General features: G+C 32.2%; 3 protein-coding genes across 9 annotated transcripts in view; 1 reads left to right on the top strand and 2 right to left on the bottom strand.

Moving 5' to 3' along the window:
* Window positions 1-344: 344 nt before the first annotated feature.
* On the bottom strand, window positions 345-1,244 carry LOC119608001 (ATP synthase subunit s, mitochondrial-like). The gene has a single exon (XM_037962204.1). The coding sequence runs from the start codon at window positions 1,090-1,092 to the stop codon at window positions 487-489; it is 606 nt and encodes a 201-aa protein (XP_037818132.1). The 5' UTR covers window positions 1,093-1,244; the 3' UTR covers window positions 345-486.
* Window positions 1,245-1,501: 257 nt separating this feature from the next.
* On the bottom strand, window positions 1,502-2,448 carry LOC119608000 (ATP synthase subunit s, mitochondrial-like). The gene is made up of 2 exons (XM_037962202.1): window positions 1,671-2,448; window positions 1,502-1,609 (listed from the first exon to the last, which is right to left on the bottom strand). Exon 1 carries the CDS (start codon window positions 2,287-2,289, stop codon window positions 1,684-1,686), a length of 606 nt encoding a protein of 201 aa, XP_037818130.1. The 5' UTR covers window positions 2,290-2,448; the 3' UTR covers window positions 1,502-1,609; window positions 1,671-1,683.
* Window positions 2,449-7,064: 4,616 nt separating this feature from the next.
* LOC119607995 (leucine-rich repeats and immunoglobulin-like domains protein 3) overlaps window positions 7,065-17,543 on the top strand; it is a 77,999-nt gene continuing 67,520 nt past the window's right edge. Inside the window, exons 1-3 of one of the 7 annotated variants that reach the window (XM_037962186.1) lie at window positions 7,120-7,162; window positions 7,288-7,591; window positions 11,073-11,199. The gene's annotated coding sequence lies outside the window, so the exon portion shown is untranslated. Of the gene's footprint in view, window positions 7,596-10,894; window positions 10,979-11,072; window positions 11,200-17,543 lie in introns of those variants that run through there. The other 6 variants (XM_037962185.1, XM_037962187.1, XM_037962188.1 and 3 more) reach the window with 6 other exon arrangements.

The raw sequence follows: 17,543 nt of genomic DNA, 5'->3' as shown, positions 1-17,543 counted from the left end.
ACAAATCAGCAAATTGTCATTAGCAAATTCTTCTTCTCTTTGTTTTCTCTCAAGGAAAAAATCGGCAAGAATCATCGAATCTTCAATTTAATTCCAGTATAGGACGGATGTGATTCTTGTTTGCTATATAACTTATTACGATGTTTTATTAATGTCGTTTTAGGATAATTACCCCATTCCCGTTCCAATTTTTTTAATTTTATTTAATATTGATTTTTATTGAGAACAAAAATAAATCCCTTTTGTAAATGTTCTTAAACTCAGCAGGTTCACACTTATACACACTTCAACTTTCACTCACTACTTCCAAACTGCACAAATACCTTCACGAAACAAGCTTTCCATAATCGTCAATAAATAAGTTTTATTATACACAACAATTCTGAATAAATAACATTTTTTGGCCACTTCCATTTATGCTTCCTTCTCATTCGTCAATAAATAAAATATTTTCGAACAAATAACTTAATTTTCGTCCACTCATTTTTACTTAATTTCCATGATGCAATTAGGCAACTTTGCCTTCAAATCTTGCTCGACCTTTTTCAAATCCTTAACATAACGCATTTCGAATATCTTTAACAATTCCAAATTTGTCAATTCTCCAATAACCATTAAGCCCTCATCACTGATGTTATCACAAGCCGAAACCTGCAATACCTTTAAAGTTTCCTTTAAATGCAACAATCCCTGTAAACCATCCGATTCCAAATGTTTACACTCATGCAATATAACGGTATCAATATGATTACAGCCCTTAAAATGTTCCAATCCAATTTTCATAATCGAAGAGCCGGTAGCATCGACTACTTTGATTTTGAAGCGATTGTTTTCCGGTGGCAGTGCATTGTAACTTTGATGCGGCCTGCTGGGTAACTCCACAGTGCGTATAGCACCACCATTTTTGATAAGCCACTCGGCGCACAGGCGATCAGGTCCTACTTGAAGCAAACGATCTGTGTCTACCCGGTTAAATGCTATGGCTACATAACCCCAGAGAGATTTTCTGGTTGCGCTTAATTTTAGTCCATTTGTGGTGAAATTTTGTAGTATTTTACTGCCAAAATGGTTGATTTGATGCAAAATTGTCATATTTTATATAATTTGTACGTGTATACTTCGATATTATTCCAAAATTCGCGTTTAAATAAATCGAAACTAAAAGAATTTCGCAATGAGTTGTTACTGTTGAATGATGAACAATGGAGATGAAAAAAAAAACAATAACAAGACAAACGAACGCCGGCATTTTACAACAATAACATTGAAAACAAACAATAACACAAGGCGAATTTACATAAGGTAGTATTATTTCAATCAGCTGACATTTTTTTTCACTTGACTCCTAGCTGTAGCTGTTAAAATTTATATTTTTGTATTTAAAAATTTCCGTTAAAACTGAGAAAATCTTCGTTAGTATTTTGAAGTATTTATGTAATAAATCTGCAAATACCAATAAGCATTTTGTAAACATAATACTATCTTCGAAAAAATCGCAACATAATCGTCAATAAATATTTATTATACATTACATTTCTAAACAAATAACATATTTTCGGCCACACTCAACTGATGCATCTCATCCATCATAATAGCGTATCTTATTCGCCTATAAATAAATCTTATTATACACCATATTTCTCAACAAATATAATTTTTTGGCAACTCACACTTAATTCCTTCTCACTTAATTTCCATGACGCAGTTGGGTAACTTTGCTTTCAAATTCTTTTCGACCTTTTTCAAATCCTTAACATAACGCATTTGGACTATCTTTAACAATTCCAATTTTGCCAATTCCCCAATAACCATTAAATCCTCATCGGTGATATTATCACAACCCGATACCTGCAACACTTTTAAGGTATTTTTCAAATACCTCAAGCCTTCTAAGCCATCCGATTCCAAATGTTTACACTGATGTATTATAACGGTGTCAATATGATGGCAGCCCTTAAAATGTTCCAAACCAATTTTCATGATCGAAGAGTTGGTAGCATCGACCATTTTTATTTTGAAATGATCATCTTCCCTGGGCAGCGCATTGTAATTTTGAAACGACCGATTGGGTAAATCTACAGTGCGTATAGCTCCACCATTTTTGATAAGCCACTCGGCACAGAGGCGGTCAGATCCTACCTCCTGCAAACGATTGCTGTCAACCTGGTTAAATGCTATGTCTACATATCCCCAGAGAGATTTTCTGGTTGCTGCCGAAGTAGCACTTAATTTTAGACCATTTTGTAGTATTTTACTGCCAAAATGGTTGATTTGATGCAACATTGTCATATTTTATACAGTATTTATATGTATGTACTTCGATGTTATTCCAGAATTCGCAATTAAATAAACCAAAATAAACAAATTTCTGCAATGACTTGTTGTTGATGAATGATGTACAAATAATAACAACGCAAATGAAGAAAACAATAGTAAGATACAAGAGAGCCGGCATCAGAGCCCTGCGCCGACAAATATTAACGACGGCGGCGACTGACACTAAATATGTCGGCGGCGGCTTAAAATCGACTGTAAGCCGGCTAAGTTTTCAACTACGTTTAGTTTTTTTTTTAGTTGCATGAGAAATTATGCATGGATGAATAAAAAATTCTTAAAAATTAAAAACAAATCCTTTCTCCAAGTTTTACTAGGATCTGCCGATATTTAACCCTATCTTCCATATAAAACATCTTGCAGAAAATCAGTTTCTAAAAAATTTTGCATTAAGAAAATGATCAATAACGTAAAAACAAAGATATTTTATTTGTTTATTTACTAGCTATACCCAGTGTGCTGTGCTATCCTAAAAGCAATATAAATAAGAATCCTACTTAACAATTTTGATGATTCTAACTACAATGGTTTTCCAGATATACAATTTGTTACATATGGGAGATTCCAAGCAAATTATTGCAATTTCGCCAATTATTCCGAACGTTAATTAAGATTTTAATTTAATCTATGAAAAATTTGAATAATCTAATAGTTTCCAGATATACAAAATTTTGTATTTAATTCATATGGGAAGTGCCAAGCCCCCCATTGAAAGTCCGCCCGTTATTCTCTAAATGTTCTTCAGTAAAATTTGAAGATTCTAGCTCTAATAGTCTCTCAGATATACGAATTTTTCTATTTAATTCATATGGGAGCTCCAAGCCCCCCAGATGAAAGTCCACCCTTTTTTCTCCAAAATGTTCAGATGAATATTAAAGTTGTTCGTGCAAAATTTGAAGAATTTAGTTATATTAGTTTCCCAGATAAACGAATTTTTGTATTTAATTCATATGGGAGGTTCCGCTCGCCTCAATGGTAGTCCCCCAGTTTATTACCCAAAATGTTTACATGGATGTTAAAGTTCTTCCAGAACAACATCATTTAAAGGGATCACAAAGAGATTGAAAAATATTCCAAAAGTTTCACTTTGAAAACATTATTAGAATGTATGAAAACTCGCAGTTCTAAAGGAAGACTATTCCTATTTTTGTGGTATTTTATGATTAAAATAAGTAAGAAGTAAGAGTTATATTCGGCAAATCATATGTCGTAAAAAAGCAAATTTCGGAAGTGGTCCGATCATTAGATTAATAAGAACGTCACCGTGATTTTCGGATTAGGGACTTAAATGTGGAATTGGATCAATAATATATATAATTAAAATTTTTTTTTAATTCTACCATAATTCTATCATAATGATAACTTTTAGAATGATGTATTAGCTATAAACTGATTTTCTGTAAGAGGGTTATATTGGCGGACCGATCCTCATAATTTTATTTTTCATAAATGTGGGTTTCGGTTCCTAAAAATGTTTATTTCGTCGACATCGACATTTGAAAGCCATTTATGTGCGTTTAAGTCATTTTCTGAAGAAGATTTCATTACATATTTTCGTTCCAACAAAAATTGTTTGATTATGGTATTATTAAGTACGTAGAAAACGTTAAAATCAATTATTGAAGGGCGCAGGGTCAACTATGGCCTATAGAGATTTCGATTGATATCGAGCCCTTTTTGCAAAATGGACGTAAGCGAGATAAATTTTCGTTCAATTAGGATACTGCGTGTTTAATTTTATGTTTATATATTCAATATTTTAGAAAATTCAAAAAGTACCAGTTAAAGAACGAAAAATTACCAGAAATACTCCAGTTTAAATTTTCATTCACTCAAGTCCTTGATTGCTTAGTTTTATGTTTTTAGGTTCATTATAAAAGAAAATCCAAATAGTACAAGTTGAAGAACGAAAAAGTACCAAAAAGTCCCGTTTTATATGTTCTCACTTACTCCATGTTCAATATTATAGAAAATTCAAAAAATACCTTTTGAAGAACGAAAAAGTACCAAAAAGTTCCCTTTTATATGTTATTACTTAATCCGGGCTGTACATTCCTAAATTCATGTTTCTAGGTTCAATATTATAAAAAATTCAAAAAGTACCAGTCGAAGAACGAAAAATAGAAAACTCAAAAAGTACCTTTTGAAGAACGAAAAAGTACCAAAAAGTCCACTTTTATAGATTCTCAAGTGCTTAATTACATGTTTCTAAGTTCTAAGTCAAAAAGTACCAGTTGCAACATCGTATTGGGAGCCCGTTATTATGTATTCATATGTATAAGTTAATAAACCAAAAACAATGTTTTATAAAAAAGTACCAAAAATAGGTACAATTTTCACCCCTTAAACGTCCGAATATCCAAAAAGTACTAAATTTATATTTTTATTTGTTCGTCAAGTTATGAAGGATTCAAAAATATTTTCTGAATGTTCTCTGGTTTAAAATATACATGGGGTGCAAAAGAAGTACCAAATTACAGTTTCTACCCGTTAATTCCCCAAAGGGGCCGAATTTGAAAAAAGTACCAGACACCTGCCCGCTTATTTTTTAAATGAACGACGATAAGCTTTAAACTGTCTTTGTATCTTTTATAGTTTAGGAGATATGAGGTTACCGAATTTACCCGTTTTTACCATTTTTAACCCCCTAATCATTCGAATTTCCAAAAATCCCTTCGAAGTGGATCTATTTGGTGGGAGACCAACCTCTTGTCTAAATTTCAGCTCTTTATATATACTGTAAAAACATTGTAATGTTCGACTTGAATTCAAGTTTCGTTTTCACTGGAGAATGCTATTGAATTAAAGTGTATTTCAACACTTGAAATTTGAATGTTTGACTGGAATTAAACTTGTTTTAAACTTTAATTCCAGCAAGAATGCTTATTTGGTATAGTGTGACAACTATAAGGGACCTAAAGTCGACATAAAGCCCACAATGGTTAGTACCAATATTTTGCCCAAACAACATCTACATACCTAGCCAGGTTATATCCTCTAGGTCCGTGAAGACATTCTCTACAAAGCTATAAATTTGTATAAAAGGCGGCTTAACAATTGTTTCTTGTAAATATTCGGCCACCATAGTGTTTGGAGACAACAAGAGCTTCACTGAAAGGCACACCAGACAGACATCGCGCTCTATTATGGGTGTATGGTAGTGATTCTGCTGAGATCAATGGTATAATAATAAGTATGTATCTCAAGGATACCCCCTGAATACGGCAATCAGCTTCCGTTCATTGCCTCTAGGTGATAATATACCATGTCACCACTAGCCGACCGACCACCACCCGCCTAGGTGACTAGGGAGGTATACAATTGCCACTCTCTTGTGGGCATTCTTCCAGGAGACCATCATGATGCCTCCTCTTTCTAGTTAGTTAGTTAGTTAGTTAGTTAGTTAGTTAGTTAGTTAGTTAGTTAGTTAGTTAGTTAGTTAGTTAGTTAGTTAGTTATTAGTTAGTTAGTTAGTTAGTTAGTTAGTTAGTTAGTTAGTTAGTTAGTTAGTTAGTTAGTTAGTTTAGTTAGTTAGTTAGTTAGTTAGTTAGTTAGTTAGTTAGTTAGTTAGTTAGTTAGTTAGTTAGTTAGTTAGTTAGTTAGTTAGTTAGTTAGTTAGTTAGTTAGTTAGTTAGTTAGTTAGTTAGTTAGTTAGTTAGTTAGTTAGTTAGTTAGTTAGTTAGTTAGTTAGTTAGTTAGTTAGTTAGTTAGTTAGTTAGTTAGTTAGTTAGTTAGTTAGTTAGTTAGTTAGTTAGTTAGTTAGTTAGTTAGTTAGTTAGTTAGTTAGTTAGTTAGTTAGTTAGTTAGTTAGTTAGTTAGTTAGTTAGTTAGTTAGTTAGTTAGTTAGTTAGTTAGTAGTTAGTTAGTTAGTTAGTTAGTTAGTTAGTTAGTTAGTTAGTTAGTTAGTTAGTTAGTTAGTTAGTTAGTTAGTTAGTTAGTTAGTTAGTTAGTTAGTTAGTTAGTTAGTTAGTTAGTTAGTTAGTTAGTTAGTTAGTTAGTAGTTAGTTAGTTAGTTAGTTAGTTAGTTAGTTAGTTAGTTAGTTAGTTAGTTAGTTAGTAGTTAGTTAGTTAGTAGTTAGTTAGTTAGTTAGTTAGTTAGTAGTTAGTTAGTTAGTTAGTAGTTAGTTAGTGTTAGTTAGTAGTTAGTTAGTTAGTTAGTGTTATTTCTTTAGTTCTTTCGTTAGTTTAGTTAGTTAGTTAGTTAGTTAGTTTATCTGCTAACCTACCGGTGGAGGTCTACTCTTTAATATATGCTACATTTTAGCCCAATAAGTACAATTAAAATGAATAAATGTGTACATCCCTGGCAACTAATACTTATACCTTAAATAGCAACGCTGCCTTAATAAGAGAACAGTTTTTTATTGTTTTTTTCATATTTTCCTTTTCATTCTTCATTCGTGTTTAATTTGTGCTCATAATAGCAAGTTTATGTGTATAACGCGGCGGGTTGTGACAATTTATAAAAGTTTTTTTATTCAATTAAAACAAAAATCTGCTAAGAAAATATAAATTAAACTATGAAAATAATAAAGAAAAGTTAATAAATAAACTAATACTTGTGACAAAATGTTATGAATAACAATAAAATCAAAAGAAAAACAAGAAATTGAATCTGAAAAATAAAAAGAAACAAAAAAGTATTTTAAGAGAATGTAATGAAAAATACAATAATTTAACAAAATAAATATAATTTTTGGTAAATAAACAAGTTGTGGAATAAATATTTGTGTTATAAAAAAGAAAAATGTGCATTTAACTAAATATTAACTAATATTTTAATATATTCAATATAATAAAAAACAACAGTCTGCCAGCCCAATTTAAAGTAAATCTTTTTTATTATTATTCCTTCATTTCCCTAACTTCGTGTGTTGTTATTTTTGTACGTAGTTTTAATGGTCTTTCTTTAATTTTTATTTTCGTCTTTGGATGTTTTTTTCTATTTCTAAGCGTTCGCGTGTGTGTGTAAGAAAAACTCCTAAAAGGAAAATATTAAAAGAAAAAAAAAAAATACATAAAAACAAATATAAAAAAGCATCATCAACATTTGAAATTTTGTAAACACCCTTCAATTTAAATCTGTTCTTATTTATTTGATTTATCCATGCTATGGAAATGAACATGTAAATAAAGAAATACAAAATCGGTTGAATGTGTGTGCATTTGAGTGTGTTACATGTACGTGTGAGTGATTTTTCCTATTGAAAATTTGTTGTGCGGTGCTGTTCTCCAACTTGCTCAGAGGGCCGAAAAAGTAGGTACAATATTGTAATTTTATTTTTGGTTCTATGTAAAATTAAAAGTACAAACACTTCCTGGTTTAAAATGTTTATAAAAGTTCTGCATACTTTTGGGTATAAATATCGTATTGATTTAAAAAAAAAGTCTTCTAGAATCTAGATAATTTTTACTTTGGACCCCCGGAAAATTGCATTTGAGGTATTTTGATTACAGTTTATTAATGGAAGGTCTTTTTTAATTATGTAAAGTTCCTTTCGAGTTGGTGGATTCCCAAGGGATTACAGCTCAAAAGATTTACTTAGTCAGTACCCTAAAAATAAAAAAATTAGAGAAATTCCATGTCCCCATATAAAGCCCAGTCGAAGAAGTGACTAACCTCCTTGATAAAACCTAGTAGACTGCTAGGGCTAAGACCCGTAATTTCCTATTCCCTCGCTATTTCCGCCTGGGATTTTGTATCCTAGGACAGTGGTAAATTATACACTCGATCGTCTCTACTTCTCATATTCGCATAACCCACAATAGTCCGTTATATTACTGTCCCACTTACTCACAAAGGCCCAAACTGAGCAATGCTCCGTTAGCAGTCCTATAAGTATTTTAGTAGCCCCTATATCAAATATTGGTTATAGGGCCTTTGATACTTTACAATCCAATCTACTATCACAGGACTGTTTTATGACTCTCGGATTTTTTCGAATATCAACCTATAATAGTGACAAATGGGTGGGTCGAACCTAATCTAACGATTGCCCCGGCACCCAACACAGTCTAAGGGCATTTAAATTGTCACAACTGACCGATATGATTCCTGATTTCCTTCGCTTTCCAGATCGCTAGAATCTCTGTTTGACAGACTCTACATTCGTCAGTCTATCTTGGACCCGTCAGTGAAAACTGCACACCCACCAAACAGTCTATCGGATACATGCCAATAATCCCTAGTTGGAAATTCTATCAGAGGCCTAGAATCGTATATCATAATCTGTAATTCCGCAAGGGGAATTACCACTTCGTACAGAATTTTTGTATGATTGTCGAGCGAAGGTTTGACTAACGAAGATTCATTGAGTCTTAATAGATTACCAGCTGCCACACCCGCTACAAAATGTTCTATAGATGACAGGTACAGAATGATGCACAAAGCCGCTTGTGGAGTGCTTCTAATGGCATCAGTAATGCCAATAAAGGCTCACCTTTGAGCTCTTCTAGATAAATTTGGTTTGACGTCATCTAACTTTAGCAGACTGAAATTCTCTACCTTATACCTACCTTCTGTACAGTCCAAGATGTCTCTGATGGTGCATAGACATCTTCCACGATCAGTAGCACCATGTCATCCGCAAAGACCTTCCTACCTTTAGATTCAAATAGCCTTAGGATACCGTTAACCGCTGGTAGCCACAGAAGAGGAGATAAAATACACCCCCTTGTTATTGTGACAAAAACAAATATCATAGTACTCGTACTCGTTGTCTGGAAACAGGCTAAAAATGTGTGCTAAAAAAAGTACACAATTTTTGCACAATTCCATATTTTCATTTTGCATCCCTGACACACCATATCTATGACATATTAAATTCGAGTGACGTTGATCTTATTTTCCTTTATGTTTTGTTTCATATTTCTATTACACAGTTTGTTATTGCTAGTTTTTTGCTTTGTTTTTCCTACTTTCTGCTCTACCCCCAAAGAAAACATCAATGTGACAATTAGTCAATAATTATGGTAGAACAAAAGCAACATTTAAAAGAATTAGTAAAGAGAGCATTAAAAAAGAAAATCCGCAAAAACCAATTCACACTAATGTTTAGAAGAAAATGTTTAGCAAAAGAAAATAAAGAAAGAAAAATCACAAACATTTGTGTGTGTATACGATATGAAATTTCTAACAGCAGCGCAGCAAGTGGAGCGGGTCATAAAGATAAACAAATAAATACATAAATCTATATACATATATAAAAATGAATGTGTGTTTGTTTGTATGTTTGTATGTTTGAACGTTATAGACTACTAAACGGCTGAACCGATTTTCTTGAAATTTTCACAGCATATTCCTGCATGTCTGGAATAGGTAATAGGCTACTTTTTATTTCGAAATTTCAAGTGGGCGATGAGCCACGCCCACATTAAGAAAATATAAAATCCGTATATTTTAGATAATATAACAGTTAGAGTCCTCAAATTTTGTCGGAGCCACTTTAGTGTCAATATGATCATTTAGGACAAAAAGTAGGCGGACTAGCATTAGGGGGCGTGGTACCTCCCATATAAATTAAATACAAAAATTCGTTTATCTGGGAAACTAATAGAACTAAATTCTTAAAATTTAGCACGAAGAACTTTAACATCCATATAAACATTTTGGGTAATAAATTGGCGGACTACCCATGAGGGGAGCGGCACCTCCCATATTAATTAAATACAAAAATTCGTTTATCTGGGAAACTAATAGAACTAAATTCTTAAAATTTTGCACAAAGAACTTTAACATCCATATAAACATTTTGGGTAAAAAATTGGCGGACTACCCATGAGGGGAGCGGCACCTCCCATATTAATTAAAAACAAAAATTCGTTTATCTGGGAAACTAATAGAACTAAATTCTTAAAATTTTGCACGAAGAACTTTAATATTCATCTGAACATTTTTAAGGAAAAAAGAGCGGACTTTCATCTGGGGGGCTTGGAGCCCCCATATGAATAAAATAGAAAAATTCGTATATCTGAGAAACAATTAGAGCTAGAATCATTAAATTTTACTTGAAGAACTTTGACATTCACCTGAACATTTAGAATATAACGGGCGGACTTCCAATGGGTTACTTGGTACCTCCCATATGAATTAAATACAAAATTTCGTTTAACTGGGAAACTAATAGAACTAGATTCTTCAAATTTTGAACAAATTATTTTAATAATCATCTGAATATTTTGGAGGAAAAAGGGCGGACTTTCATCCGGGGGGGCTTGAAGCCCCCACATGAATTAAATTCGTATATCTGAGAAACTATTAGAGCTAGAATCTTAAAATTTTACATGAAGAACTTTGACATTCATGTGAACATTTAGAGAATAACGGGCGGACTTTCAATGGGGGGCTTAGCACCACATATATGAATTAAATACAAAATTTCGTGCATCTTGGAAACTCTTATATTATTCAAATTTTTTGTAGATAGATAGAAATTGGCGATAGATAGAAACTGGCGAACTTGCAATAATTTGCTTGACATCTTTTATATGTAACATACCTATAATAAATCTGGTATTTATTTATACATATTCCTTTTAGGGTAGCAAAGCACACTGGGTATAGCTAGTAAATAAATAAATATTCAAACGCAGACATACAGACTGTGATGGTGGTGTAGTACAACAACAACAACAGCAATTGCTAGTATGAACAAAAAACAAGAACAAAACTAGTACTACATTTAATTAATTGTTTTTGTTTATTTTCTCGGTTTTTGTTTTGTTTTTTCTTCTCTAAGGTTGGTTGACTATTTGTCACATTAAACTACGACAACAACAGCAACAACACCAATAAGCAAAATCAACAAATATAAACAACAAAACTATATTTTTATGGTTGCTGTCAATAATTATTTGTGCAACGAGGTAAGTTTTCTATACATTTCATATCTTGTTTTTACTTGAAACATATAATTTTTTATCAAATTTTTTTCAACAATATGTGCTTTTTTCAATGTTCTTTTTTCAATGTTTTTTTTTTTTATAAATTTTATGAAAGGGGTAGTATGTTTCTGATATTAAAGTTTTTGCTGGCAATTATCGATAATTGTTATTTTTTTATTAATTCTTGTTAAATCACGATGATTTCATAGGTTTTATTTAATGTATTGCAAGTTTTTTTCTATAATTATTATTTTTCTATTAAAGTTCTTACAAAATTTTTTATAAATAGGGAATTTCCAAAGAGTGAAGTTTTTTCTATACAACTAGACCTAAACAATATTAGGAATATGATAAGTTATTTAATGTGAATTTTGTATAACGTTATCGTCTAGACTCTAGAGTATAAGTTTACTTGCACTTTTTATCATTACATGGTTTCCAAATAGAGTTCACATTCCTTGATTCAGAATCCTTTCGGTATTGCTGTTAAACTTTGAAGGACGGCTGAACTAACGTTGCAACAGAGCAAAAGATTAAATAAATCTTCTAGCCCTGACAGCATTATAGCAGCTGATTGATTTCATTCCATATCTAAATCTTGAATGTATGTGTACTTAGTGCAGGACCGGCAAATCGTTATTTTACTTTTGGTTCTGGCCAAACTGCCGTTAAAATAGAGCAAGAATTTTAATAGAACTTCGAAGCCTTCGGCATTATACCAAGTGGTATTCAGTATAATGCAAATAAAGGAGTAATATTCCTTTATTGATTCCAATATACTCAGCCTGTGTTTAATGGTATTATACTCGTATATATGAATCATGAACGAAGTTTCATCATTGATGTTAATCTTTTAGTTTTGACCAAACTGAAGAAGTAATTGAACAACAGATTCAATAAATTTCCGGGTAGTGATGGAATTAGATAGTTATACCAAAAGATAGATATGTATACTCGACCTGCCTTGGGTGATCTTATATGCCAGAATCATCCCTGAAAGAGTAAAAGCCTCTAAAACTAGAACGAAAGATTTGAGACCTATCAGTATTGTCAGTTTTACTTTTAAAAAACTTGAAAAAGATTATTGATTTACATCTTAGATCAACAATATATCCAATTCGTCAATTGACACTGCTTTCTTCCCAGGGTTCTTCTTGGATAGCATGTTAATAAAGTCGATTGTATTCGATGTTAGCCATCCGATAATACTATTAATGTATAGGTCAAATAGGACATAATATCCACTGAATGCTGAAACGAGGTAAAATACAAGGCAATGTTCTATCTCTTCTCCTATGGAATCTCGTCATGAATTCATCTATCTTCATATGCCTATAAATAAACTTTAAACTCCTGGAAAAACTTAAGTTTGAATAAGTTTGACATAAGCCTCTGATATTATGTAATAGCTGGACATCAATTTAGATTCTAAACTATAATGGATTCTGAATATCTATACAAAAGCTTATATTGAAAGGAATTGGTACCTTAGATTAGGATTTCGAAATGGTTATTCGAAATGATGATGATTTAGATAAATCCTCTCATTGCATATTGACGATCCCATTGTACCATTATATAACCGCTCCGGAACCAATCACAGCAACAGCTGTATCTTCCGAAAGTTTTTTTTCGCCAGTGATAAACTTCCATGAACAGCGAAACTGCAAAAATATTATGTGAACCTAATGATTACAGGAGCGATAGGGAACTTGCTATTATGTGCGCCTACAATCCTAACCATATATGTAGATCACGAGTCCATTTTGGGTAACATTATACAAATGATTGATAATAAAAAGACAAATCTCTTGAGATATAATAAGAATGAGTTTTAAACATATGGAACCAATTCTTTATTAGGTTTTGAAGGCGACATTTATATCCCTTGTTTTAACTAAATAATGAGTTTCAGGTTACACGATCACTGGAGCGTCAATCAGGCTTAAATTTTTGCCATGAAATAGCCAATCAATTGCATAAGATATTATAGGATATACAATAGGAATATCCAAATTTGTACTGACATCAAGCCTGCAGTTAGATTGGTGAGGTCACAAACCTTAGAAAGCTAGTTCTGTTCTTAATACTACAATCATACGCATATAGATCATGCCTTCATATTGGGTAACATTGTACAATTCAAAATACGGATAATGTAAGAATTAATCTCTTGAGATAATAATAAGATCGAGTTTTAAACATGTGGAAACAATTCTTCAATGGTTGTAGAAAGGGACTTTTTTTATCCCCTATTTTAATCAAATAATGAGTTTCAGGTTCAGGCACGATCATTGTAGTGTAAAGTAAAGTTTACATTTCAGTCATGAAACGGGCGGTTAACTGAGTGAGTTACTATAGGATGTACAATAAAAATAGCCGAATTTCTACTGCTGGAAAGACTTCTATTAGAAGTTTGTCTAACGTCTTCACGATGTCAATATTGGTGTCAGGCTTCACTTGATAAGATGAAGAATCAAACTTATTCTCGAATATGAGGAAGGAAAATGGACACATTACTTTACGATGTTCATAGTAGGCTTACGGCTAACGATACAGGATTTGAATTTTCTATATATTCACTGCAATTGTCGGGCTTTGTCAGCAATCACGATTTCCTCGCGAGCAGATATGGTTATTGAAATTTCACGAGGAAACAGTTTAGATTAAAAGCCAAACGAATATTATAGAATTTGTCTAATGTGTAGAAGAGAATTGAGCGATATTTCCTATATTCACAAACGAGAGTTAAATGAGAGTCTAGAGTATTTGAGATATATGCGATATAGAGATATATGCGATATAATCGAAGCTGTGGCCGTACGGCAGATATTTGAATGAACTTTTAATTAATATAGTTTTAAAACCTTTCCAATAGTCAAAGTGATTCCATTTTAGCGATTTAGCATCCAACTTCGTCAATGGTCTATTTGAAATATTCTTTAGTTAGAGTTGTACCTTCGAAAAACATTTGGAACATTTAAATATCCCCTTAGGAAGGGAAAGAAGATGAATGCTTCAGTGTTGGTCAACTTATGTTGAAAACACGTTATGAAAACAGTTTAATGCCACAATTTCTTCAGTTCTCAAGAATGTTGCTTTTTTCACCACCTTTCTTATTGGATTTTCAACTTCGATAGATCAAACTTAATTTATGACTTAAATTCTTTAATCTTTAAATCTTCTCTTCTTTCAAGTTCCACAAAATTTAATTTATTTTCACTAAAATTTTATCAGATTTTAATTTTGAATTCATACGTTACGTTTCCGTTACATCTTGTAATTTCTTTCTTACTAGAACATGACAAACTACAAACTTTTTTTTTTTTTTTTTTGATTTAGTGTTGGCTTTTAAGATCTTCCACATTCGTCATGAATAATTTATAATTCATTGTAGTTTAGTTTATCCATGTCATTAAATAACAAAAAAAAAAAAACGAATTGCATTAATTTGTCTTCAACTTGAAAACAAGTTTAACATTTTTGCACTGTTTTTAGATCTTGCTACAATTTCAGCTGTCACAATTTATATATTCATCTCTCTGCTGCACTCATTTAAGATTGAAAAGCATAAGGTAGCAACTAAAACCAAGATACAATTGTTATTACTTAGTTTTTTTTTTTTTAAATTCGCATTTTTATTTCACATTTTTACCTTGAATTCATGTGTATTTAATTTAAACTTCAACTCGACTGAATTTTGAATTCTTTATAGAGTTTAAGCTTCTGCTGTTGTCTGCATATTTTGTATAAATTTATTTATGTATATATGCTGCTATGTATCTAATCTTAAAAGGTTTTAATAACAGTTTAAAAGTGTTAAAATTTTGACAGCATAATGTTCCCTCTTTAAGAGACAAGTTAACGCCTTAACCAAGCAGTTAGTTTATAGGTATGTGTTTCTTTTTTATTCCTACTTCTTTAAGAGTTCTTTTAAGAGTCCTTTATACAAGTATAGGAAATAGTATATGTTTTGATATATGCATGACTCTATGTGTCTGTATGTAGCATTGTTATGAACCATAGGAATAAATACCAATGAATGCTGCAACATCAGGACAATGCCTACACGTCTGAATATCAAACTTTTATATTTATACATACATATGTGTGATATATACATATGTCTGTGTATCCTAAAGGGAAAAATATATTCTATTTTTGCACTCTACATTCTGCAGTGCATTCTGGTATGGGAAAATGTTGTTAAATTATAGCTTTTAAAGGATTTTCACAGGATTATCGAGGAGTCACTTGACCAGAACGGAAGTTGAAACTGTTATTGACATTTCTCTAAGAATTAAGGCAAATCTTATTGTTAAATGTATGAAAAAGAGTGCAAGATCTCTAGGCAAAATCAAGAAGATCAGGCGAGAAACATTTTCAGACTACTGAGAAACCTAAGAGCGTAGATATGGGTTCATTCGCATTCATTGGCAACTACACTCAAATACTGCCAAAAACTCATAATTATTTTGGATACAATCAATGGATTTTGGATATTATCAAAGTATAGCGGACTAAACGGATAACATACTTAGGGGCATTCTCTTTAATATCAAAAAAAAAAAAAAAAAAAAAAAAACGCTTGAATACAAAGTGGTCTTCCTGGATATAGAAGGCGCCTTCGATATAATGATAAGTGAATCGATTGGAAATAATATCCACTATGGGCAATATCACTACGTACAGGCAAAACCAGCCCGAAAACAAGGTAGGGTTTGGTCACCTCTTATTTGGAACATTGTCATGAACTCTCTGTTAGTGAAACTCTATGATCTACGCATCAAGATTTGGACTACAACATACATAATGACTTCTATGGAAGTTATCATGTTATCATGGAGTAAGCTTAGCGATCATGTCATTGACTTATAATAGGAGATATTAGCGATTCTTTGACGATTTTTCAGTATTATTCGGAATAAGGTTAGAATGTCTTAATGGCTATATCAGACTCAGGAATTGGTTAAGTGACCCAAATTAGTTGCTCCACTGAAAGAACTGACGAAACGGTTATCTGTCAAATGAGTTGTTGTTGTTGTTGTAACAGCTAAAACTATACAATAATTTAGTTGGGAGGTTCTTCATCAATGACCGGGGCTGCGACCGCGGAATTTATTGCGTCTCTATGAATGTCGTTCAAAGCTACCGTATATGAGGACTGATCTAATGGATTCTGGACATATCTGCGAATAATTTCCTATATACGAAGATCATTCTTGACATGCCTCAGGAGAGTATCCAACTGTGTGATGTTAAAGTTGGGATGACTCCTCCGATGACACGAATGTCGAGTGCTTAAAGTGAACACCTGCCTTGACGACCTTATTTCACGGTGGTCTTTTTCATCCACTGGGTAGACTAGAGACGGTCTACCACGCGCCCCTGAATGCTTCTATGAAGAACTCAGGTAGCAATTTTTGTACATGGCTGAGCCGGTCCATGTACAAGCACTTTGCTGAAGAACTCGAGCTATCTGAACTTAGTGTTTTTATGGAATATATTTGGAATTTGACTAATAAATATTGGAGATTCGAAGTTTTCAGTAGAAGTCCATATTGTGGCGCAAGAGAGTGTTCATATTCCTCGAGCTATGTCATGGAACATGAATGACAAATGTCCTGAAAATTATATGGAACTCTATAGTTCTACCATAACCACAAAATTTTCAAAATGCTATGGAATATATTTCGAATTTGACCACTAAATGTTGGAGATCCGAACTCTGGAATTCTGATGTTCCACTGTAATCATAAAATATTCATAATTCTCGATGCAACACTTTTTATGTCAATGAACCGCTCTAAAAGATTGCAGACTCAGATATATTGGTACAAGCTATTCAACCGATTGACCGCATGATCGGCTCGAACGACCTATGAATTACATCCCGATATATTTAGACGTCTACGTACATAAGTGTGGCGAATACCATTGTAAATCAAAATTTACTTAAACATAATTTTTTCTCGCAATCATGTCTATTAATGAAACATGTAAGTTAATTTTATGGTAGAGCTATACATTAAGCCTGTTATTGACCACATCTTTAAGAAACCAATGAAGCCCTAAATAAAATCAATTCGTTGCACATTCTAAGCGACACAAAAGAAATCCAGTTTTTCGATTCGTCTTGCTTAGTATTATTATTTTACTTTTCACAAACAAAACCTTCGATTCCTTTGGGTACGAATAAAAAAACTGAAGAAAAATTTCGAAAAAAAAACAATTTTAAATAAGCACAAAAGCCTCTTATAAAAAGTATACAACCTTACAAAATAAAAACAAATCTTAAAGGAGAAAAAAAAGACAAGAAACACCAA

This window comes from Lucilia sericata, unplaced genomic scaffold (assembly GCF_015586225.1).
Source record: "Lucilia sericata isolate MDLA Ls3-8-SP2 unplaced genomic scaffold, ASM1558622v1 Contig000772F_arrow, whole genome shotgun sequence".
NCBI lineage: Eukaryota > Metazoa > Arthropoda > Insecta > Diptera > Calliphoridae > Lucilia > Lucilia sericata.
The sequence above is the reverse complement of the archived record's forward strand: the minus strand, read 5'-3'. Positions and strand labels throughout refer to the sequence as shown.

Bases quoted from the DNA above. Each gene is read 5' to 3' on its own strand.
- LOC119608001 (XM_037962204.1), bottom strand. From the start codon at position 1,092: ATGACAATTTTGCATCAAATCAACCATTTTGGCAGTAAAATACTACAA.
- LOC119608000 (XM_037962202.1), bottom strand. From the start codon at position 2,289: ATGACAATGTTGCATCAAATCAACCATTTTGGCAGTAAAATACTACAA.